At 37.2% G+C, this 24,120-nt stretch overlaps 3 protein-coding genes across 5 annotated transcripts; 1 reads left to right on the top strand and 2 right to left on the bottom strand.

Moving 5' to 3' along the window:
- The first annotated feature begins 6,122 nt into the window (after window positions 1-6,122).
- Window positions 6,123-8,113, top strand: LOC113727897 (germin-like protein 5-1). Its single transcript, XM_027252293.2, has 2 exons — window positions 6,123-6,605; window positions 7,378-8,113. Exons 1-2 carry the CDS (start codon window positions 6,491-6,493, stop codon window positions 7,917-7,919), a joined length of 657 nt encoding a protein of 218 aa, XP_027108094.1. The 5' UTR covers window positions 6,123-6,490; the 3' UTR covers window positions 7,920-8,113.
- A 1,890-nt stretch (window positions 8,114-10,003) lies between these two features.
- Window positions 10,004-14,844, bottom strand: LOC113727898 (glutamate--tRNA ligase, cytoplasmic). The gene is made up of 6 exons (XM_072076412.1): window positions 14,569-14,844; window positions 14,219-14,315; window positions 13,702-13,855; window positions 11,335-12,458; window positions 10,566-11,033; window positions 10,004-10,474 (listed from the first exon to the last, which is right to left on the bottom strand). Exons 1-6 carry the CDS (start codon window positions 14,706-14,708, stop codon window positions 10,247-10,249), a joined length of 2,211 nt encoding a protein of 736 aa, XP_071932513.1. The 5' UTR covers window positions 14,709-14,844; the 3' UTR covers window positions 10,004-10,246.
- A 1,973-nt stretch (window positions 14,845-16,817) lies between these two features.
- Window positions 16,818-23,833, bottom strand: LOC113727899 (phytochrome A1). Of its 3 annotated transcripts, none has more exons than XM_027252297.2 (5): window positions 23,716-23,833; window positions 19,968-22,018; window positions 18,949-19,765; window positions 18,029-18,319; window positions 16,818-17,203 (listed from the first exon to the last, which is right to left on the bottom strand). In XM_027252297.2, the coding sequence occupies exons 2-5, from the start codon at window positions 22,003-22,005 to the stop codon at window positions 16,954-16,956; spliced, it is 3,396 nt and encodes a 1,131-aa protein (XP_027108098.1). In that variant the 5' UTR covers window positions 22,006-22,018; window positions 23,716-23,833; the 3' UTR covers window positions 16,818-16,953. The 3 variants fall into 3 exon arrangements, with proteins under 3 accessions (XP_027108098.1, XP_027108097.1, XP_071932514.1); XM_027252296.2 differs by lacking the exon at window positions 23,716-23,833 and adding an exon at window positions 22,965-23,353; XM_072076413.1 differs by lacking the exon at window positions 23,716-23,833 and adding an exon at window positions 22,925-23,222.
- Between the last annotated feature and the right edge of the window lie 287 nt (window positions 23,834-24,120).

Below are 24,120 nucleotides of genomic sequence, written 5' to 3' on the forward strand. Positions count from 1 at the left end.
TCATTTTCGCTAAAAAAACGCAGCCTGCTGTGAAATGATAATAAATTTTTTGATTAGGCAGGATGGATTACTATTTTGTATCCGTTTGGATTACTATTTTTAGAAATTTTTTGTAGAAAGATGTGCCGTAGTAACTTGACATTTTCAATAACCTCTAATTCTCTCGCATGTATAGGGTTAATTGTTCCAAAGCATTCTAGCATGAATCAATTGCAATCTTGAATCGTATTTTATTTCTTTTCCTTTTCCTAAAAAAAACATTTATTTTCTTCTACATGTGGGTGATCAACCAGCAATAAAAATTTTGGATTCAATTTTCCCTTGTCATTTGCATTCCAATTGCTTAAATCTCATTCTTCTCCAATTTTTTTTTTTTTTTTTTTTTTTTTGTGAAAAGGACAATCGACCAAAAGGCCTATGGAAAAAAGCTTTAGGTTTGGGCCAATATTGTATTCCATCTACTCTTCATGATGGCCATCGTGCTTGACTCATCAGGCATTGCTTTTGATTTCAAAACAGCCCAAGTTCAAACTAAGTCGGTCAGATTGGGCTTAGTGCCATATCCAGCACCACACCCCTTTGAAAACTTATTAACATGGTTTCAACACTTTTGTACTTTTTTTCTTTTGGAAATGTTATTTACACTCCCATTTTTGTTATTCACACTCCCTCAATCATTTTAATGATATAGTTTTCATTCATTATACTATATGATAAAACAAATGGTGGAAGTACAAATAATAAAAAATAGTATATTGGGATATTTCCCTTTTGGATATTTGGATATTTTCCTTTTATTTTTTAGAAAAATATGGCTTCAACACATTAATAATTAGGGATGGCAACGGGGGCGGGCACCCGCCCCGTGGGGGGTCATTGGGGCGGGGGCGGGGGAGTACCCACCCCCTGCCCCGCCACCCGTTTGAAAAAATATATATGTACATAATTATATATATAATGATATTATCAATTATACTACTAATTATACATGTCTATTAATAAAAATTATTAATTATTTATACTAAATTTATTAATACATTTATGTTAAATTCCTAACTACACTTAATACAATAATACTTTTTTCTAAAAAAACACAATATTAATTTAGTGATTGTATTTGTATCAAAAGTGAAAACTTGATTATTTTAGTTATATTTATTTTATCATATTAGATTGTATTCAAATAACCTTTGTTTAATTATTTTTATGAGTTTCAATTGTAAAGTTACAATGAATAATAATTTAGTAATATGTTGATATTTTAGTATTTGATTATTTGCTCAAATTTAATTATATTAAAATTTTTTAACCCCACGGGTGCCCTCGCAGAGGAAGCGGAGCAGGGGAAGCCGGGGGCTGGGGCGGGGGGAATTAAAATGCAATGGGGTGGGGGTTGGGGAGGTGTCCCCCGCCCCATTGCCACCCCTATTAATAATGGATGAATGGATGCAGGCCGCTTCTCTTAGGGGTTTCTAATTTTTCAAGGGATGAATACAAAAATTTACTTAATTTTCACTTCAAATCGAATTTGTAATTTATTTGTAGAATCGAAGTATTAGACTACTAATAAACTTTGTATGATATAACATCAATCTGTTGAATTATGGCTTAAAAAAAGTAGTTTATGGACTTATTCTTTCGTTATTCCCTCCTTAAAGGTCCATGAACTATACTATATATGAAGCCACATTTTAGCAGATTCGTAATGAAATAATACTGAGTGTACATTTGAAATTTATTTCCCTTTTAGTTCCTATTAAAATTGTCAATGCTAAATAACAAAATATATAAAACTGAATAATGTCATTTGGATCCCATTATTATTCTTGACAAACAAATCTTCATGTCAATCCAATCTTCTTGACAAACACATCTTTTCAAATCAAATTCATGTCAAACCAAACACATCTGATGTTGAAAATTCATGATATTCCTAATTTTTCAAGGTATTTGTCTGTTTTCATTAGAGAAGCCTGCAATTAATTTTTCCACATCCTTGTGACAATTCAACTGTCTCATGATTAGGCTTCAGACCTTACTCATAGTGAAAGGCTACCTATCTTTGCTAAAGGGACCTAAGTGAGCAAACAAATCCTTCAAACTTTTCTAAAGAATCCTCTCCTTTTTTTTTTTTTTGCCAAATAGATCAATTGTGGTCTATTTGATCATAATTCTTTGCTTTTCATATCCATAAAAAATTATTTAAATCTGACAACATTTCTTTTTTTAAAAAAAAAAATTTACTAACAACTATGACATAAATTGATGTAATACTTGTCACAGATTTCAATTTTCTTAGAAAAAGAAAAAGAAAATCATTTTCCATCACTTTCCCTTGGAGAGGCATAACTACAACCACCAACCCTCAACCCCAAAAAAAAAAAACAAAAGAAGGGTTCTTTAATACTATTCTGATTTCTGATCTATTGAAGTATAATTTGTTACCCAAGGCTGCTTGTCCATATACAAGCAGTGGAAATGTGGAAATTAATGAAAGTAACTTTTTCAAGCTTACGCATAAAATCTGTCATCCCTTTAGGCCACCTTCTGGTCCCTCTGTGCTCTTGGTTGATGGAACAATTAAACAACTGCTGTGGACAAAGGGCTTAAACCTCTTATTCTCATTATGTACGTACCAAAGACTAATCATCATTAGATAATGAATCAATGATAATGAATTGTACCGAGGAAGTAGATCAACACTTAAACAAGACTCAATAAAAAATCAATCTGAAAGTGGCCTTAAAGGTTATACATATATAATTTCTTCCTCTTTTTCTTTTTTTTTTTTCTTTTCAAAACAGATGCAATGATTTATTGCCAATATAAATTTGGTCACAAGTTATCCAGTATGAAGCAAGTATAGGAATTAATTTGCCCATTTCCACAATGTAAATTAGACAGTAGTATAGTCCCGAGATTTAGTGTACAGGAAATTTGATCAAGAAAGACAAATTTTGGTTAACCTTCAAATGGTAACTTAATTAGAATGCTAGAATTACTGATATATACGTGCTTATTCTTGAAATACTTGTACACCAGATGGAAATTAAGTTTATTTAGTGCACAAAATTATAGTACTAATTATAAGTTCTTTAGTTATACTAATCATAATTTGTGCTTTGGTGCTAAATTTTTCATGCGAAGTAATCATGGCTTGAATGCTAGCAGATGAGACCTGATGATAGATAGATAGATAAGCCGTCAACGTAGGGTTGTTGCATGTTTATATACTCTACGTACAATGCAAGAAGTTCCATTTCTTGAAGAAATATTGGAATGTCCCTTTTGCATATAATTATGCATGTCTTCCTCTTCCTTCCTTGGCAGATTTTGGAAATGCTTTGCTGGCCCCAACACACCAAACAATGACCTATCCGTTCCATGCAAGGCACTTTGACTTGGCCAACGCGTTAGAGATTATTATTATTACTACTATTTTCATCGCCTACAAAAATCTTTAACTGCATGCTTCTTGCCTTTGCTTTGCTTTGCTTTGCTTTGTTTTTTGAGGAGAGAATGATAATAATCATATTTTTGTGTGCAAAAAGACGGTTGGATTTATGGAGAATGCGGTTTCTCTTCACAGATTTGTTCAGCCATTTAGCTTGATCAATTCTTTATATGATTTGACTATCTATCTACTCAGTTACCTTACAACTAGTAATGGTAATTCTGAGTTCAGCAATGACATTAGTGATTCAACTTATTATATCCAAAACTGACCAAACATAATAAAATTGTACATGCAACTGAAATATTTCCTTTTTTAGTCCTTTTAGTGTCTGGATAATGCTGCCTCGGTGTGGGAGCCTTATTTAGAAACCTCATATTTTGGTGCAGAGAATAGATATGTTGGCAGCAGGGTACCCTTTGGGATTTTCTATCCCACATCGGTATTGGGAGGGGGAAGGGTTTGGGTAGATAAGTCTCTCATAGGAATTCAAAAGTTGCCGGCTTTTGAAGTTACTGTGGGGATTAAATTTATTTAAGGTAAATTCTTACTTCTATAAGAAAAATGTCAGAAAGAGTAGATATGTTGGCCTTAATTAAAGAGTAGTATAGTACTACAGAGAGATTGAATACCCTTTAAGATTTTAGGGATATAGTTTCACAAACCTCCCCAGAGGTTGGTCTTAATATCACTTAATATTCTCGTGGTCTCAAAAATGCCTTTTACCTCCCCTCCATTGACATGATTCGTAACATATATAATTTGTCACTACTCCTCATGCTTTAAAAAATTCATAGACAATGAGAGATAATAGTTTACTTCCATTTGTACCCTCCCTGCTATCCTTTATATAAATATTAGAGGAGCAATTAAGACTAAAACCTACCTAATAGGCAAAAGACAAATTGGAAGAGATGTAAGTGCAATAAAGAGAAGTCGCAATTATAAATGGTACTTTTGCTAATTGTTGTCTTAAATTTTTGTACACTTCAAATTCTTTTTTTTTTTTTTTTGTGCAAACTTTAGTTAATCAATTAAAGATTTCTAGAAGGATAATATCATCAATTGACTACCTAGCTATGACAGAGAAATCTTTGTCTTGTCAATCTGACAAGGGAAGCAAGAGAGCTTTTTGAAACTATAAGAATACTAATTGATATTAAGATAAACCTCAGGTGAGATTTGTGAATTATCCCAAGATTTTATTGAGGACCATTGGAGGGCGTCTTCCAAGGGTGGTCAAGAGAGAAAATAGCCAAGCAGGGCAATAACCACCATCAAAATTTTGTAATTTCTTATACTATAGAAAATCAATAATAGGCGAAATGAAGGGTGGGATTATATAATCTTGAACTTCTCTTTCAAAATGAAAGTTTTCATTTGGCTTTTTAGAACTTTTTATGTCAGGGAAGCAGGTTTCTGCTACTCCAAATCCCAAAGTGCTTTCACTGAGGCATCATCTTTGAATTTTCTCTTTCCATCAATTTTTTTGGGGGCGGGTCTCTTGGCAGTATAAAGGAAGTTTCTTGTCCATTAGTCCAATATTTTCAGCTAATTGAGCCGTGTCTCAAAATCAAATAATCATCAACTTTGGCCTGTTCTTCCTCGTAAATAAAATAGAAGTATTTTCCATTTGGTATAATTAAGAACTACACCAGTCCCATTTTCGTTAATGCCATTCTTGGCCGGCCTTGAATTCTTTAGGTGTAATTACACTGGGGAGGTGCTTGATTTGTGGCTTTCACGATAAGTTAACTTATGAGTTTTAATTTCAATCGTACCCACATACTATAATATTTGTTTTAAGGTCAATTGGAATCAGTTAATGAATTTCATAGATTCCTTCTCGGGGGTTTCATGATTAACTATTAAAAAGTGGAGTTTCACTTATCTTATTACTAGTATTTTTTTGTTTTTTAGATTAATCTTGAATACATTAATAGTGTATATGCTAATACCCTTTGATTGATAATAATGCCACATCTGCAAAAAACGAAGTTCGAATTCAAACAAAAAAAAAATTAAGCGGCTTGCATCTGAGGAGGGTGCTAATGCATACATTTTCATTATATACAAGATTAATCTTTATTTTCTTTTGATTGCTAAAATCTATTGCTGTAAAGTTATCAAATACTCAGTGGTGTTCTTATCAAACCTGGTGTTTTTCCCCAATTTACCATAGTAACCGTACCTAAAGTATAGTCATAGTGATTGTGGAATTCGAACCAAATATATACTATTGAAACTAAATCCCATTTCTTGTCTCAAAACCCATCTACCAAACGCACCCTAAGTGCTACAGCTAAATTTACTACTGGAAGCTAAGTTTTATGACAGATCATAATCAGCAGTTGTATCATACCAGTTGATCTCTCTCTATTTCTGCCCTTTATTTTTTTGGGGGTCAAATGTAGATAATAGATTATCCTAATGTTAACCTACTAGGCACTAGCTTTAGATTATGTACTTCTAGAACAGATCAGAGATGTATTAGACTTTTCCAGTACTAGACTTCTCCAGCTCTGTTCTACCCCCAAAAAAGGGGGGAATTTACAGCTCTGAACTCTGATAATGTCGGTCAAAGAAGCTCAAAATTTTTAGCAAGAATTGTCTGCATATGCAGGGACCCCATCAAATAATATCCCCATCAATGGCCCTAATCTTCATCCCTTAACTTTGGGTTGAAGGAGGCAAGTTTCGTGCTTTAACATTCATTCACACTTCACAATTCACGTCAAAGATTCCTCCATAGTTTACTTTAGTCCCCTTCAAGTTCCCCTGAGTTACCTCTTCGCCCCATCTTCTCAGTCTTCAGCTTCAAGGCTTGGACTTCTTTACTTATAAATAAACTCCCACTTTTGTCTTTCCATTTGTCCCAGTGTCCCCAACCCCAACTATCTTCTCACATCTGTCTCTCTTTCTTTCTGTGCTTCACCTTTTTCCAGCTTTGATTACTCCCTTTTGGTCTTTTCCAATTAATACACACACACAGATACATAAACCATAAACAACTTTTGTTTCTGCAGCAATATCAGCATGGCTCCTAAGTTGGTATTCTTGATGCTTATGGTCTTCTTGACTATAAGCTTCAATCAGGTGTTAGCTTCAGATCCAGACATGCTTCAAGATGTTTGTGTTGCTGATCTCACAGGTACCCCAAACTGACTTCTTCTACCTTCTTTTAGATTATGGACTGTAACATTAATAACGTTCATTGCTTAGTTTTTCAAGTTCCTTGAACCTTAGTTGGTAATTGGCTTCAATTCTTGATCCAATACAAGCATTTAGATGTGTTGGTAGTTGTTAGTTCCTTTTCACTTGTCCTTTTCTTGCACATTTTGACATTGACTGCTCGTTACTTTTCTTTCTGTGTTGATGCTGATCACTCTGTTGGAAATCAACACACCAACTAGGAAGATATTTATCAGACATGTACTGTGTATATGCATTTTAGCTGCTGCCTTGTGCCAACTACTTTCGCAGCTATTCAACTACTCTGTTTGGGGTCGGATTTAATGTCTGTCGGACTGACACCTAAATTTTTGGTCCATGAGAATTTAAAGTAGTGATGATTCAATATTGTTCAGTCTCAAACTGTACATGATAGGACCAAAGATACATTTATGATAATTAATGTTATGCAGTTATCTATCCTGTAAAAGAGAATTAATCTCTGAAGCATGATAGCTGTATTCTAGTAGTAATTATTAGACTGCGTGTGGAGGAAAAAGAAGAAAAACGCTCGCCTGCTCAAATCTTGTTTACTTGCCCTTGACATGAAGATCTACCCCTTGAACAAATGCAGAGAGATAGCATCTCTGAGCAGGGTTCAATCTTACGTTTGTTTTACTACGTGCTAATACATTGCTCGAAATTGTGACTGAGATTTTACTCCTTCTGTTCTTGTTATTCATCAAAAACAGGTAAACCGAAGGTGAACGGATTCATTTGCAAGGAAAATATAACGGCTAATGACTTCTTCACCACCATCCTTGGCACCCCAGGAGCAACCAACAATACCTTCGGGTCAGTGGTCACGGGAGCCAATGTTGAGAAGGTCCCTGGTCTCAACACCCTAGGTGTGTCCCTGTCCAGGATCGACTACGCCCCTGGTGGCCTGAATCCACCCCACACCCACCCCCGTGCCACAGAAATGGTGTTTGTATTGGAAGGTGAACTAGATGTTGGGTTCATAACCACTGCCAATGTCCTCATTTCCAAGTCCATCAAGAAAGGTGAAGTATTCGTCTTCCCCAGAGGCCTAGTCCACTTCCAGAAGAATAATGGGAACCTGGCAGCAGCCGTTATCTCGGCCTTCAACAGCCAATTGCCTGGAACTCAAGGCATTTCCGTAACATTATTTGCATCTAATCCACCAGTTCCGGAAAATGTGTTGACCATGGCATTCCAAATTGGTAGCAAAGAAGTTGATAAAATCAAATCAAGGCTCGCCCCCAAGAAGTAGATGATACACTGATTTAAAAGCAAGACGTCGTATTCATGTTGTTCTTCAAAATAAAACATAAAAAAAAAAAAGAAGTGGATTCGAAGTTAGTTTGTCATTTCAAATTTAGTTTGTCAAAGTTAATGTTGTAAGTAAAATGCATGTGAATTTTGTCTTTGCTTGACAACACAATAAAATGTGATTGTTCCATCCAAGTAAGGTTCTTGATGGGCAGATTGCCTTGCTGCCATGTCCATTTGATATTCAACTCTTAGTTGATTGCCTACATTTGTGCATGTCCAACAATATATGTATTTACAGAGATAAAGTCCTTGTTTTTGGCGTTCATACACGAAGAAGCCAATTTACTTGAGAAACGCTAGAAGAGAAAAATCTTCTTCTAACCTGCTGGTGAAGTGACTATATGTTCGACAATTATGGCTATCCAACTCAATTTCTCGAATTAAAATTAACAACAGTCCTGCAATATAATGACATACTTGTAAGAATAACAAGGCTGCAAAGACAAACTAGTAACTTTTGCCCAGAACAATTTTTTCCCAGTTTTATTAAACAAAGATCAAAATTGCTCCCAAGATGGTTAGTTAGCAGCTTTGGAGCCACTCCTCTTTCCTTCATAAAACCAGATCAACCGAATGACTTAGCTTCCAAATATGGTAGCTAATGATAACTAGAGTTGATTATTGCTTGATGCATTCAATGTAAGTTAAGTGATTGGAGTTGATGCATTCATGAACTGCAAAGTAAGTAAGTGAATGATAGATATAAGGCTGCTACCAAGTAAATGATTGGAGGGTAGGTGAATCATAAAGGTCTGGGCTACCTAACAGTTTAAAAGTTGAGCTCAAGTTTGCGGTCCTCCCTCACTAGGGTAGAGTGGGAAACAATTCTTGATTTTGCTTAATTAGTACACAAAAGTGATACTAATACCACTAATAGCCACATTATGGCACAATCTATCTCCTGGCTTAGATGTGGACGCCAATCCCCAGTTCCCCACACCCTCATCTGCTGCATTCATGGGAGGAGCAAGTGAACCACTTGTGGTACTCCTATTTTTCCTGGCTTGTTTGGTGGGGGTCTTTGAAGAGCTAAATTTTGATTGCGATGCACTTTAAAAGGAGAGAGTTACTAAGGTTGAAATTCTAAAACTTACAAATTCTATATCCAAATTCCAGTTTCCTCCTCTCCACTTTTTAAATCTTACTATTCCTTTGCTCTAGAGTAAAAAAAAGTGAAGAAAAAAAAAAATAGAGGAGGAGGTGCTAATGAACCACTGATTAATCAGTAAGCCTTATCAGTTGGATCATTATTTGCTTGTTAACAACTCTAGTAAATCCATACACTGATTTATTAGCAACAATCCTAATCATCTGCTCGAACGTGTCAATACAATAAGCAAACCTGCAATAATTTTGCCCATCTCTATCATCAAGCAGACATTGAGGTCCCCGGGATTAGTTTGCTCCACTTAGTTTAATGGGTAATATTAGTTGTCATCTGCTCTCACGCCTTCTTTTGCAACCGATTTTATATGGATTTGACAATAATATATCTAAGGGATACACGTAGATATATGATCTCGATTTAGCCTTGTTTGTGTTGTGATTTTTTGCTTTTCATGAATACATTTCTCGATCGCCTCCTAAAAATAGCAATCCCAATGGATAGGAATGAAACATGGCACCACTAATTTTTTAAGCAGTCCAAACGGGTAAAAGCATGGCACTACAAATTTTTTAAGCAAAGCTGTCATTGCCATGATTTTCTATTCTGCATCTTTTTCCAGTCTACATAAAAAAATACTTGAAAAGGCAGAACAAGCCAAAAAGTGCCAACTACTAGTTCTAAGTTCCCAGCTCAGATCCGTATTCAACTAATTCTACGGCTTCTAAAATATCCGGCCACGTTAATTATTGGCTCGCTCACTTGTCATATGAATGGCACTGCTCTGCTCTGACCAAGACCAGTTCAACGGCTATATCTCGCCCAGCAAATAGAATAACGAAAGCTTGCACTAGTTTGGGAGACATGGAAAATAAAAGTGAGGAGAAAAGAGCTAAAGATTGAGGAAGACTAAGGGAGGTTAAAAGTCGTCAAAAACGTTCATATGATTCAGGTGATCCTGAGCGCGTTGCATGACACTACAAAAATGATAATACAAGCATCTTTAAGAATCCAACATACAAAAAATAGAAAGGAAAAAGAAAAAAGAAAATTGACTAGTAACTCGTGTAGTTTCACAGTCACAAATTGGCTTACAACCAACAATCCCACCAGTGGGCAGAATAGATAGCATTCCCAAAGTTAATGCAGAATGACCTGTCTTAAGTTCTGAACTTCATCACTGTGGTTTGCTTGCCATCTGGGATGGCAAACAGTACTAGGGGCTTTGAAGGTCTTATGAAGGGAACATCGCATCTGAAGTACCCTTTTCTCTCCAGCTGTATTATGTCACCACGCTTCAAGTTCCTCATGTTGGAATCACCAAGAGCAGCAGTCTCCATCTTGGTACATGGATTAACAACATCCACGAAATTTTCATCCTCCTCAAGCTGCAATTGAAACATATGCAAACTTCAATCAGCCCCAATTAGGACAGATACATTTAAATGACAATTGATTCAACCAGTAACAAAGGATTACCTTCTTTTTAGTGATCAAATAATCAAAATCCACCAAAGAGAGTGTAACAAGCTCGTTAGTATCAGGCAACCACGTGAGCTTCAACTTTGTTGTTTTGACAGATCCTTCAAGATGCAAAACACCAGTTAATTGTGTTACATTGCCCTCTTGGTCCTTCTCGATTTCCTTTACTATAGCATTGCCCCAATCCATTAAAGTCACTTCCTCATTAGCTGCGATTGATCGGGCATCATCCTGGTCTATCCATATTCTCTTGGTGTACGTAGTTGCTTTCTCCCCAGCACCTTCGTACTTTTTATGCTTAGGTATGGTTCGCACAAATGGATCCTCAGGACCATCAGTTAGAGTCAACAAGACCCGTTGTTGGTCTATAACAGCTGTATGTCTGGGACAGACTGGATCAATAATTTTCTTATTAATGGCCCAAAGCTTGTCCCATTCCATGAGATTGAGATTCTTGGATGCCCCCTAAGATCATTACACCAAAAACAAGTTACAAGTCTATTAGATCAAGGAACTAACTATTCTCTCCCCTGATATACCCTCCACCATTCTGTTTTTGAAGCACAAAAAGAGTAGTAGAAATGAAAAACTGAAGCAAGCAAGATGGAAACTAAAGAATGCACCAACACCCCAAAAAAACGAATTTCAAGGAGCAACTAATAGGAGGAAATATTAGAGATGCATTGCATTGCCAGCCTCATTCCATCAAGTTGGATGTTGAACGAAACAGACATACTTGGATTGTGGTCTTGAAAAAATATCTTACCTGTTCCAGCATGAACTGTATCAGTGCCTCAATCTTCAGCCCCCTGCGTACTATTCCCTGTACAGTAGGAAAACGAGGATCATCCCAGCCATCAACCTTTCCAGTTTGAACAAACCATAGCAGTTTACGCTTGCTAAGAAGTGTATAGACCAGATTCACCCTGCTAAATTCATATATATGAACTTTTTGAAAACCCATATCCGTCTGGATCCAGTAGTATTGATCATTACGGTCGTGATACTCACTAGATCGAAGTGCATGGGTAATACCTTCCACGGCATCAACAAACGGACATGCAAAATCATAAGTAGGATAGATTTTATATTTAGCACCAATCTTGTGGTGAGGAGTCAAATTGCAACGGTAGTATACTGGGTCACGAAGGGACTTGTTTGGATCCTGCATATTCAGCTTGCCTCTGAGGCAACACATCAAACCCCTTTCTGATCCAGCAACCATTTCCTTCCATAAGCTCAGATTCTCCTCCACGCTATTACTTCTACACTTGGATTCTATCCCATCCATCCGTTCTTGCTGCATTTTTTCCCGAGTTGTGTCATCAACATAGGCTTTACCCTCATGAATCAATTTCTCGGCCATTTCTATCATGTTGGGAAAGTAGTCTGATGTGTAGGTTACAGCCTCATAGGTAATCCCCAAAGTTTCAATATCTTTGAGAAGATTATCTACGAATTCACTGCTCTCCTTATCAGGGTTCGTATCATCAAAGCGCACAATCAGCTTACCGTCATATTTCTCAGCAAAATACTTGTTTAACAGTGCTGCTTTAGAATGACCAATATGTAGATAACCACTAGGTTCTGGAGCAAATCTCACCCGTACTTTTCCAACCTGTGCATCTGGAAGATGCACCTCAAATACAGGTCGGTTCCCTCCCACACCCTTCTCACTTACAGCGCCATTCACACTATTGGAAGACGAAGTAGAAACCTGTTGATCTCGGACTTTAGAAACTGCTTGAGTCCCTAAACCTTTTTTTCCAATATACATTGCAGTCACTTCATTCAGAGCTGCATCAAATTCGTCATGTATAGAGTTGAACCACCGTACTAGATTTTGATATTTCTTGGAATTGCGTAGACTTTGCCATCTCTGCCCTGTTCCTGCAAATGAACTAGTATTGAGAACCCATCCTGGTATGCTAGCAGAAAAGGGTCTTTATTTAGAACAAACTTCCAAAAGTGAGAAATAAAGTGACAGGAGAAAATGCAAAATAGTGCTCCAACAAAAAAAATGTACTTTACCAAAAACAGATCAACCTTAATCATCCTCATCCAAATACAACTAATAGGGGCTCAAAACCAGATCAATCTTTATTGCTTACATATTATTCTCCTGACTCACACTTCAGCATCAAATACATATTTGACCAAAAGCGGTTCACCAAGTCTAAATTCTGGAGTGCCCTCCAATGTCAGAAAAACTTTAACATCTACATATACCTTTTTTTCTATTTTAAATTATATGGAAATTCTTAATTTGGATTACATTCACATATGGCCACTGATTTCAAAGACATTGAAGCAATAAAAGGAGAGCAGTCGCGTGCTCAATGAGAGGACTAAAATAATGTCTATCCAAGGTTTCTACGATGGGAACCTTATACACCGAATAAGTCCACCAGACTGCTTTCCGTCATGAACAATAAGCAAAACCAGATAAATTTCAACCTGGCAAAGGCTCAAAGAGTCTAAGTTAGGCCACACTTTCTGCCCAAAAAAACAAAAGAAGGGCAAATCCAGGTGCTATGTAGCCACCAATCCATCAAATAAATCAAACAAATAATTCATTGTATATGCTAAAAATATCAAATCACTTCTGTGCGTTTGAAGTAAAACATATGCTACTATAGCTAGGAAATAAATTTAAGATAAAATCAACAGTTAACCAAAACTAATAGGCAACTGCTGTTATTTATGCAAAGTTTGTACATCGAACTCAACTGACACTAAATCAATGTATAGGTTGATATCTACTTGTCCTTGAGGTATTTATGTAGCTAATGTATCATAGCCATAACACCTACATCACTTGTAATTTCAGTGCTCACGGATGATTTGGATCCACCAATTAGGATATGTTCAATAAGGAGAGGAGGAAAACAGGACAAATGTAATCAACTGACTGAGCTCATTACAACAATTACGAAAAGAAGATTATATTACTTGTACGAATCAGAGAAAATTTCTCCACTTAAAATTCATCCATCCAGTTTATGCTCCATCTCCTGATATGCTGGCTTAGAGCGGAATATTTGATTAAAAAAGAATGAGGCTTAATAGTCACTAAATACAGATGCACAATTAACTAGGCAAACTAATAACAACTGGAGACACAATATTTTACCTACAAGTGCTGACCAGATTGCTATATCTGCAATTGACAGACTATGACCGACTAAAAAAGTATGCTGCAGTAGATATCTGTCCACATAGCCACATGCCCCTTCAAATTCAGAGCCAGAAGAGAAAACAGGGGCATACTCAAGCCATTCATCAATCTACAAGACAGATAAAAGGACAATTTAAACAACAAAGTAAAATGGAATTCTAGATCTTCATTTACCACATTAGAACTAACAAGAACAATTCAGTAGTCAATAAACAAAAACTGCCACAAATGTGTTTATTGGACATTCCAAACAGAGAAATCAACACTCCTTTTTTTTTTTTCGTTTTGGTGAATATACATATACATATATATATATATCTTTGTAGCATGATGGTTGTTACTGGTAGTATCCTCTCAAAAGACGTTAACTGTATGCTAATTAAGCGTCACAATAAATAGCTTATGCCACACAGGCGGATGAAAAAGTTGCAATTAAACACATTTAAGCTGCAGGCAAGCAATAAAAAGGCACCTGGGTGGACTCAAATGCATCCCTATTGTAAAAATCTGGAATCTTTGCTACCCGGCCGATGTATCGCAGAAGCACATACAGTCCCCGCAGTTTTCCACTGCATCCAAAAAATTGAGTTACTACAAAGCTCAAGCACCTCATTGAGCTATATAAAGACGATCGCATCATCTGTTAATATTATAAGAAAAAAAATGACATTTCCAGAATAACAGAATAATCGAAATTTCATCCCACCAATATGATAGACAAAAAATTCCTCAAGCTCACAGGGCAAAAGAAGGAACTTAAGAGTTGGAAAAAAAAAACTCACAAATCCGACAGAAAGGGAAACATTAAAACGGAGAAATTACCCATCCGAGAAGTGGAGGATAGGGGTTGAGCCAGAAGGGAGGGAAGGATCAGTAGGGAGAGAAAGACCGGCGATTTTAGAAGCGACAATGACGGCAAGTGGCGGAGCATCCGCCGGAAAACACAGCATCTGTATCTCCATTGGCGCCTAATTTACTAAGAAAAAACAAAAAAAAAATGAAATGTAACGAGAGAGCAGAAGTGGAAGGGGTTTAGGGTTTTATACAGTTAGAGAGAATCAACGGCGCCAAACCAAAAACTGGGGGCTACCAAAAGCTGGAGCGCACGTAAGATTCCCGTTGAGTTTAGCCAATACTATTCGACGACGACGAGACAACGATTTGAGGTTTTTCTTTTTTTTTTTTTTATTTAACTTATTTGGGCCGGGATCAGCACTGGTGCTGGGCCTTTGTGATCAGATCTTTTATGTCCAAAGAGGGGATCTGTGTGATCAGATCTTTTATGAGAGCTTCCCTAAACCCAAATTCAATTGGCAGAGAGTAGTGATTTATTTCATTCTTCTTTTAGTGATTTTTCTATGCGTTTGGTTTTTCTTGAGTGAATTTGATGATCAACCAGTACGTTTTCTTGATACTCTTGTAATTGTTCGTTGTTTTAAATTGGTGATTAATTTGTACGACCATCGAGGGACTTTTTTGATAATTTCTTTTATTTCAACAGATTTTTTTGAAATTTTTGATCAATGGAATAGGTTTGAATAACATTCAATAGAAAATTTGAAATTTTTTCTTTCTTTTTCAAAAGCTTCTCCTTTCCTTTCTTTTACGAATTCGAGGACAAAGGGGGTTAAATCTCAGAGGATTGTGGCAACAAGGACTCAAACAATCGTGTGGCAGCAAGGTTTAGAGTTTTTTCTTAAATCAAATAAAATCCCTTTCCTTCCCTTTTCCTTAGAAAAAGAAGAATTTGATGAGTATTAACTTACATTTTCAGACTCGGACCAAGTATCGAGTCAGCCGAGATCAAAGGGCAGGGGTCAATGGGTTCGACCGAATTCGATGGGGTTGAACCGGATGATGTCATAAATAAAAATTATTTAAAAATTAAAATATTGTATATAAAATCCCTAAAAGTATGTTAATATGAATAACGGTATATTCATATATATTTGATATTTCAAATATATTTAACAAGAAAATACAAAGAAATTAGAACAATCAAGTAGCAATTTATATTATTTAATGAACTTTAACAAATTTAGAATTAAAATTATAGATTTGATTGAAAAATAACATCAAATTTTAGGACAACATTTATAAAGTATGAAATATTTGAGGTATATTAATAAGTTTTAACAATTTAGGGGTCAAAACATAATATTGAAAAAGTTTATCTTTTTTTAAAAAAATGCTCTGATTTTTTCGATTTTTTTCCTGTCAAACCCGATTTTTGACCGGATTTTTTGTCTTCCAGTTTTGAAGAACAACTCGGACCGGACACTTGGCCGGTTCCCGGTTCTACCGGCCAGTCCGGTCCGAGTTATAAAACACAGGTATTAACTTGATCTCTACATGTGAAAGAAAAAGTTTACTTGTTATTGTAGAAATAGGAAGAAAGAAAAAAATGGAAAAAAGATTTATTAGTGCAAGTGTCAAGAAAAAGCAAACATGCCAGTCTTGAGAATAATAAGGAAATAAAACGTTGGTGAATATCATTGATTTACCAAATTGCAAGTTAAGTGGTGTATGTAAACACAAAAATCCCGTTCTTCTTTACAAAATTCAATTGAGATGCATTTCTCTATTATGCGCCTGGGCATAAAGGATTTGGACTGGCACCTCCTGTGTCCAATATTGGGTCCTAAAGCATAAGCTTATTAGCTTAAGATGATTTTTGATAGGAATCTTATGATACATCCTTCTTCCAGGAGCCATTTGTTGAAGTTTGTTTTGTAACTTTTGTTGCACCTGTCCTGTTCGGATGGAATTTGTAGCGTTTGTTTCAGAAGTAGACAGTTGATGGTGGGCAGATAATTGACTGCATGAACCATGCAGTTATACACACAATATGCTTCTGCAGAAATATTTGTGAGTTGCTCAGAAGTACCAAATGGTTAAAAACGATCAAATAAGTTTGTAACATCAAATGATCATATATTATACGCAATGTGGCACTAGAGTTCTTTTCCTGCTTTCTCTGGTTTCCAACAGCATAATCCGTTGTACAGAGCAAAAGTTAGATGGATTGAAAGGGGGCTAATCATCATCCAATTGTTTCAAACGAGGCAAGGTACAAAAATGGAAACCAGTTTTATTCACATCGCAGAAGTTAAAAACAACAGAAATGTCTAAAGGAAATTAGCCAAGCAAATCAAACACAGACTAACTCAGGACTATGAATTCTTGTCCTCTTTGACTATACACATTTCATTGGGATCTTGTTAGACCTACAAGATCACGTGAACAGCTTGCTGCAGGCTGATTAGCAACTGCAAGTTCAACAGATATGATAAAAGTCGATCGCCCCGCCTCCCTTAGGTACTGAACATCTCCATTCATAAGCTTCACCAGTTTTCTGCTGATAAGAAGACTTATTCCCTCATCAGATGCTTCTCCATTGGTACCGAACATTTGGTTCAGCAAGTCTTCTGGAACCCCGCCTCCAGAATGTGTCATCCTGCACCCAAAAGAAATCACAGTAGCTCATGACTCTGTAACCCGTAGATGGCTTAAAAATAAAGATACTGCAGTCATAAATAGGCGCATGGTCCCAAAACAAATGTTTGTCAAAGTATATTTTCAATGGATTGATTCTGATCTGTGATCTGAAATCTTCATTATCTGCCACACATAATCTAAGTACCATATACCTAAACCTGTTTGTAGGGTACTAAAGTACCTGCTATATTAGCGACGAGGAGGATACCTCATTTAAGTGTATTCCCTTCTATATAGGATTAAACCCAAATATTTACTTCTACTGAATTCCTTCTCTTAAAAAAGAAATATTAAAAGGAAGATCCACCAAGCATTGGAAATCTATGCAGTAGTTCTGAGGAATTTACAAGGAATATTAAAATAAAAAGAAAACTAATGTGTTATGCCATAAGTAATCAGTCCATTCTCAAAACCTGGTTGTAGCGGTCAATTGAGATAAAAAAAAAATAATACACAATAGAAGAAATTAAGAAGAGACAAGGATCTCAATACTACGTTGGGAAGCTTAGCCCAAGCTACACAGGGAGGGGGTCCATCATAACATTCAAACATGCAATTGAACAAGTCTTTTCTCAGAAATGGCAGGCAGAAAAGAAAAGGAGAGAAATGATACACCTCCATTGTATGTATAATCGCCAATAAAATGTGTACTCCACCTATCATCTTGAACACAAAACCTTTTTCAACAATCAAGTAATGTAAGCCAGGAAAAGAAAATAAAAATCTACACTGATCAGGAGGAGCGCCATCTACACCAGTACAAGTTGCAGGGAAATTCTCATACCTTAATTCCAAATGGGCAAGCTGAACAGACTCCCCTAATCGGTCTTTAGTCAACTTTCCTCCAAGACCCAGCTGGCCTCCATTTGGTGTAAAATTCACCGATGTCAACAGGAAATCAGCTAGAACTTGCTGAAGCCTCAATCCGTCACCATATAGAGTTTCATTCATAAGACTTTCAGCCAAATTATTCACTATCTTAACACCCTTTGCACTGCTTTTGATCATGACTTGACTAATGGAAGCAACCAGTACTTCATGTAGCTTGAATTCCACCATTTCCAGATCCAAATACCTGCAAAGAAAAGGCAAAGGATATCCTAAGAATATAGCATATGAATGCCAGACAAATTAAAAAGACATGAAGCTCAAAATGAAGCAAAGCCACACACAAAATCCACACAATAGGACCAAAAAGTGTAGACCATAAGTACTTGAACAGGTGAAAGCCAGAGAACATCCTAGGTGCAGTACGCTTGAAAATTTGGGATCTTATTACCTTTAACTTCTATATGACCTAAACCCAAATTATGATTGATTTGATCAACAATCTCGAGAAGCATCAAACATAACTAAATCACATAAATCCCAAAGATTCAGAGAAACTTTGCAAACAGTTATTGCTAATCAATTGTGAAACATGCACATGAAGGTTAGACATCCTAATGTAATGACGATTTTCACACAATTTAACCAGAAAGCTCCGACATAATGTTATTAGTGAACCTCTGCTGAATCTCGTAACTAGTAGCTAGATGCTGCTAGCAAAAAATTCAAGTGCAAACAGAACACTTCAATCCAATGAAGCTTTAATTATGCAATAGTCAGACATCAAGGATAAGGAAATAAAAAACTTTTGAAGAATATTGTAAACATAAAACCAAACCAAAATACAGCGAGCAAATACCAATGATTTTATCATACCCATCAATTATGCTGTCAAGATCAGTGTCATCAAGAATCTTGTTAAGCTGACGCTGACACTGGGCACTGGTTTGTAGCAGATTCTTCTGATCCTCCCCCAACTCAGTGTCCTCCAACATCTTCCTTGAAAAAATAATTCCAGACAGTGGATTTCTTATCTGCATCCTTATGTAAGCCAATACCTTCAACCTTTTCAATGCAGTTTCCTCAGATAGTCTTTGAATATGAAGTGCCTGCTGCAACTCATAACTTGCCAGCTGCAGAAAGCAAAATACCCCAGTGACTGCACCCTCTCTATCCAGCTTTTTGCTCACACAGAGCAGGCACTCTATGTACTTCCCATTCCGTGCAAAGAAACCAAAGGGTATCTTTTCAGATGCTTGACCACTTATGGCAATGTTTAGTAAAATACCAAGATTCACAAAAGCTTCCTGATTCCTGAGCCTGCAACAGGCTGTATGAATTCCAAAAACCTCTCCTAAAAGCATCTTATCCATAACCTCCTCTCTACGCCATCCAGATACTTTTGTCATGGCAGAATTCCACTCAGAGCACCAGCCAAATTCATCCGTTCCAAATATTGGAGGAATCAATGGGTTGGGATTTTGGACAATAGCTCTGTAATCACCTTCAATTCTAGTAAACTTGTCCATGATAGCCTTCTGACCAGTTATATCCTGGGCAACAAAACATACACCCACAACAGTCCCTCTAACATCCCTGCTTGCACAGGCATTCACAATCAAGCTAACTGGGCCTGCATCAGCTTTTGATCCATGTGTTTTAATCTCAAATTGCACATTTTGTTCTTCTTTGCCTGATAAAAACAAAGAAAGATTAAAAGCTGTACACAAAACATTTGAGGTGTGAATTGACATCATGACTTAAAAAATAAAATACAAAGATAAACAAAAATGAAGAAGGGAAGGACATCAATGATTCAAATCCACCCAAAAAAGGCATGCATTTATGCAACTATAAAAGCAAATGAAACATCAGTGTTTCGCTCAAACACATACCCAGCAATGCCAATTCCAGCATCTTATTCACTGTTTCAGCCGATGAATCTTCAACAAGGGTAAGCAATTTCCTCCCAATTGCTTCATCAACATCAAGACCAGTTAAATCGGAAATCTTTGTATTCCACCCATTAACCACCCCATCAATATCAACCGCCAAGATTGGAACTGATGCTGTCTCAATCAGCCGAACCATTTCAGATGTCACTGCTTCCAATTCCTGCAATCCATCGATCCGGAGGTCATTAAGTTTTGAATGGATGTCCTGAGTGTCTGACTTGGTTCCCTCATCTTCCTTGGAAGAATTTCTCAGTATAAGCTGCAAAGAATGGATTGCATCCATCTCATAATCCTTCCAAGGTAAACTTCTGGTCTTAACAGCTTCAAGAAATGCTTTGAATGAAGACCTCGGATGCATCTTCCTACCATCATCCTTCTCCCCAGGTTCATGCTTTGCACCACCCCATCGAATCTCTGCAGCAGTGTGTGATCTGAACCAGAAAAGCCAGTCCTTATCTGATATCCGAACAGCTGCCATCCCACAAACTGCATCACCAAGAGCAAGAGCCCCAGGAAACCCAGCATCATGTAAACTGTCTGTACTCAAACCCGTTGAATCCATGTGATACTCAGAAAGCCAGGAAATTATATCACGCAGCTGAAAGTCAGTTGGAGTTAATCCCATTCTATGTATTTTGTTCTTGTACATTAAGACCGCCCCATCACATTTCACAAGATCCATTATGTTTGGACTCTGTGAAACAATGCCCAAGGGTGCATCACTCAACAGCATATCACACAAGAGTGTCTGCGTTTTCAGAATGTTCTTCTCAACAATCTGATTTTCTAATTCTAACTCCTTGCTGACATGGATAGCAAACACTTGAGCGAGGAACTCACAGGCATACCGAAGAGGGAAAGGAACAAATCTCGGTGTTGTGTTATGACACACAACCAATCCCCAAAGCCTTTTCCTTTTTTGTGGGTCTGCAGGATCAGAACTATCCCCCTCATCATCCCCATCATTGATTACGACAGCCATCACCAGAGATGCAATTGAAGTCATGTTTTCCATATATTGCAAATGGCACGTATGAGGGGCCCTGAGCGTGGAGCCACATAAAGTAAGGTCAAAAGGAAGCTTCTCATCTTGAATCACCTTCACATGTTTTGCTCGGCAGTCGCATATCATGCGAACTTTGTTTTTCATGAATAAAAAGCGTGCAGCCTGAGGGATATCCGTAGCTGGGTAATGCAGACCCACATAGGGCTCTAGGCCTGGCTTCGTGACTTCACTAAGCACCTCACCATGATCGTCATCGTGAAATTTATATGTCATCACCCTGTCATAACCTGTCAGTTCAAAAACCTCTTGAACCATTGTATCACAAAGTCTATCCAAGCTCCCACTGGGTAGGGACTGCAGGCGTGTAATGGCTTTGGCAGCAAGCTTATAGGACTGCAAAGCACCAGCAGCAGTCATGGGGACTTCATGAGGCTTCACAGGCTCAAAATCAATGATTAAGCTACCTGTCACCCTGTGAACAATGGCATAAAATGGCTTCCCAGAAGTTTTACAGTGGACCAATATAGGATTCAGCAGAGAAACCTCCCCAAATCCTAAGGCCTTATACAATGCTGCTGCACTAGGATTAGTAAAAATAGTTCTGATATCAGTTCCAATGTCAATAACCGGATGATCACCAACACTTGGAACAGCGTGACTGACCATCGTCAGCATTTCAGGAGCATTTTCACTATAAGCGATGACTTTGAAAGTTTTCTCATCCAGAGCTAAAAGACATCCAAATGGCTGGATAAATTTTCCTTTCTGAATCTGATGAAGGTAAGCTGTGGTTATAGGTCTGTGCTCTCCAGGAGGTGTGACACGCACTGAGCTCGAATAGTCAAAGGAACTACCTGACTCCTCAAAATCAGCATTGAGCTTTGCATCTATGGAGGTCTGTGCAATTATCCGAGCACTGTGCTTTGATCTTGCTGAACTGGTGGAAGACTGACTAGGTCTTGAAGCTGACATTTTTAGCTCAAACCTGCATAATACATAAGGGTAAAGTTGAGAAAAAGGCATCAAAATTGAATCTTTACACGATCAAAGAAATAAATGACACCCAAGCTAAACCGAAGAAAAGAAATTTGTATCTTCAAAATCCCGTAATGATTTCAGATATTCATAAGTACACAAAACCATTAATATCCGAGACTCTTTCTACCAAAACCAACTCTCATTAGTGGCACACTAGCCGACCACCGAACAAGAAAGAAGGTCCTAATTTTCTTCCCTACTCTGAAAGAAGACAATATAGCACAAAGCTTGTAAAATTATGACAGCCGAAAATAAAATGAACGTCTCCAAGATCAGGCCCACCAACTGTGGAGACATCATTTGACAACCCCCACCACAAAAAACAAAAAAAAACTACGCTGAGAAATGTACGAATGAAGTATAATGCACCAAGTGCACTTTAGGCCAATATTTTCTACAGCTTTGTAACCACAGCAGAAGTATCAGAGTTAAATGGAAGAGATGATAGATTTAATGATATCTTACAATGCAACGCAATCTAAACATATCTCATAGGTTGCTCTCAGACTCCTGGCTAGCAGTAAATTAGAACTAGACTAAGTTGCCTGTTTAGCTCAATACAAATAAACTAAGTTGCCTGTTTATCTCAATACAAATCTTTAACAGGAAAGCAAACAGATATTGCCGACTAAACAACATATGACAACATCCTTCATCATTTAGAAGTCATAGTTAGCTATCCTTCAGGCCAACACTTCCAAGAATTATAAGTTCAGACTTGAAAGGGACAAGGGAAGATGATTCGAAAAAAGTCGTGAACTTTTACCAATTAAGATCAACAACAACAACTAAGATGAATCCACAAAGTTGGTATAAAAAGAAGCACAATCCACAATATTGAGCAAGCTTCTACCTCTCATCCTCTCCCCAGCAGAGATGGTAGTAATACTAACCCTTTTAACAACTTGGTTGCAGAGGCTAAAAGCAGAGTAGTAGCAAGTAGCAATAGACTCCAAATGAAATCTTGAAATACTGAAACTTAGAACAGCTTCAAGAATGAGCAACACCAGTTTGGTAAATTGGAAAAACCCATCAAAGCCCTCGGGAATCCTATAAGACTGCAAAGTTCAGCTGTTTCCAAACCTCCCTCCCAAGATCTTGATCACCGCCTCTTCTGATTCTTTCAAGGGCAAAACTGGGACCACATCCCCACCTCCTCTAACCACCAACCTGAATACACCTTATACTTGCTCACTCACTGAGTCCTATCCCACTTAGCATTAATTTACTTATTAACCATACTTCCACACATTTCCCCCAGCATACATGACCAGATACATGTGACTGTACATCAGCAAATGAAATTTTATATATACTAATGGTACAAATCATGTACAATATTTTATGTCTATAAATAGTAAGAGGTGACAAGTTTACTGGAAGAATGTGAACTCTGTTGGTAGTTTTGTTTCTAAACATAGTTAAAAGCAGCAGCTGATCCACCAGGAAAATCTAAAAAAAAAAAATCAATTTTTAAAAGCCAATATAGCATGGATTAATCTTATTCAAAATAAGACCAGGTAACATGCTGTTAGTGTATACATTGCGGTTGTATGCATACAAGATTAATTTCTATTATATTATGATATTAAAGAATACTAAAATAAACAAATGCCAAAAAGGATAAGGCTAGAAAGTGAGTACCTAAAGTGGCGTATTAAAAAGGGGAAGTGTCAAATGGCGTGAAAAGTGCCTTTGTGAAAAGGGGTGAAAATGGTCTTTAAGGTCTTGTGAGCTGTGAGGATTAGTGCAACAAGCTAGGGCAACCCATGTTTGGGGAAATGGAATTAAGGGGTAGCCTCGAACGGGAAGGTACCTACAAGCTATAAGGCCAAAAGGTTATGGCTGTCACCCCAGGAACAGAAAGGGAGGGGGGGGGGTGCTGGTGTCAGAATTTTGGGTTAGAAGGTATGGGGAGGAGGAAAGCTGACGGTGTGCCCAATTAGTTGTTGGGTTGGCCGGTTTCCAGATTTGCCTGCACTATCAAACACTTAGCTGCCCATCCCCATCCCATGCATTTGCTTTCTTTGGACATTTCAAAGCTTGACC

The sequence above is a fragment of the Coffea arabica genome, chromosome 2c (genome assembly GCF_036785885.1).
Source record: "Coffea arabica cultivar ET-39 chromosome 2c, Coffea Arabica ET-39 HiFi, whole genome shotgun sequence".
NCBI classification, from domain to species: Eukaryota; Viridiplantae; Streptophyta; class Magnoliopsida; order Gentianales; family Rubiaceae; genus Coffea; species Coffea arabica.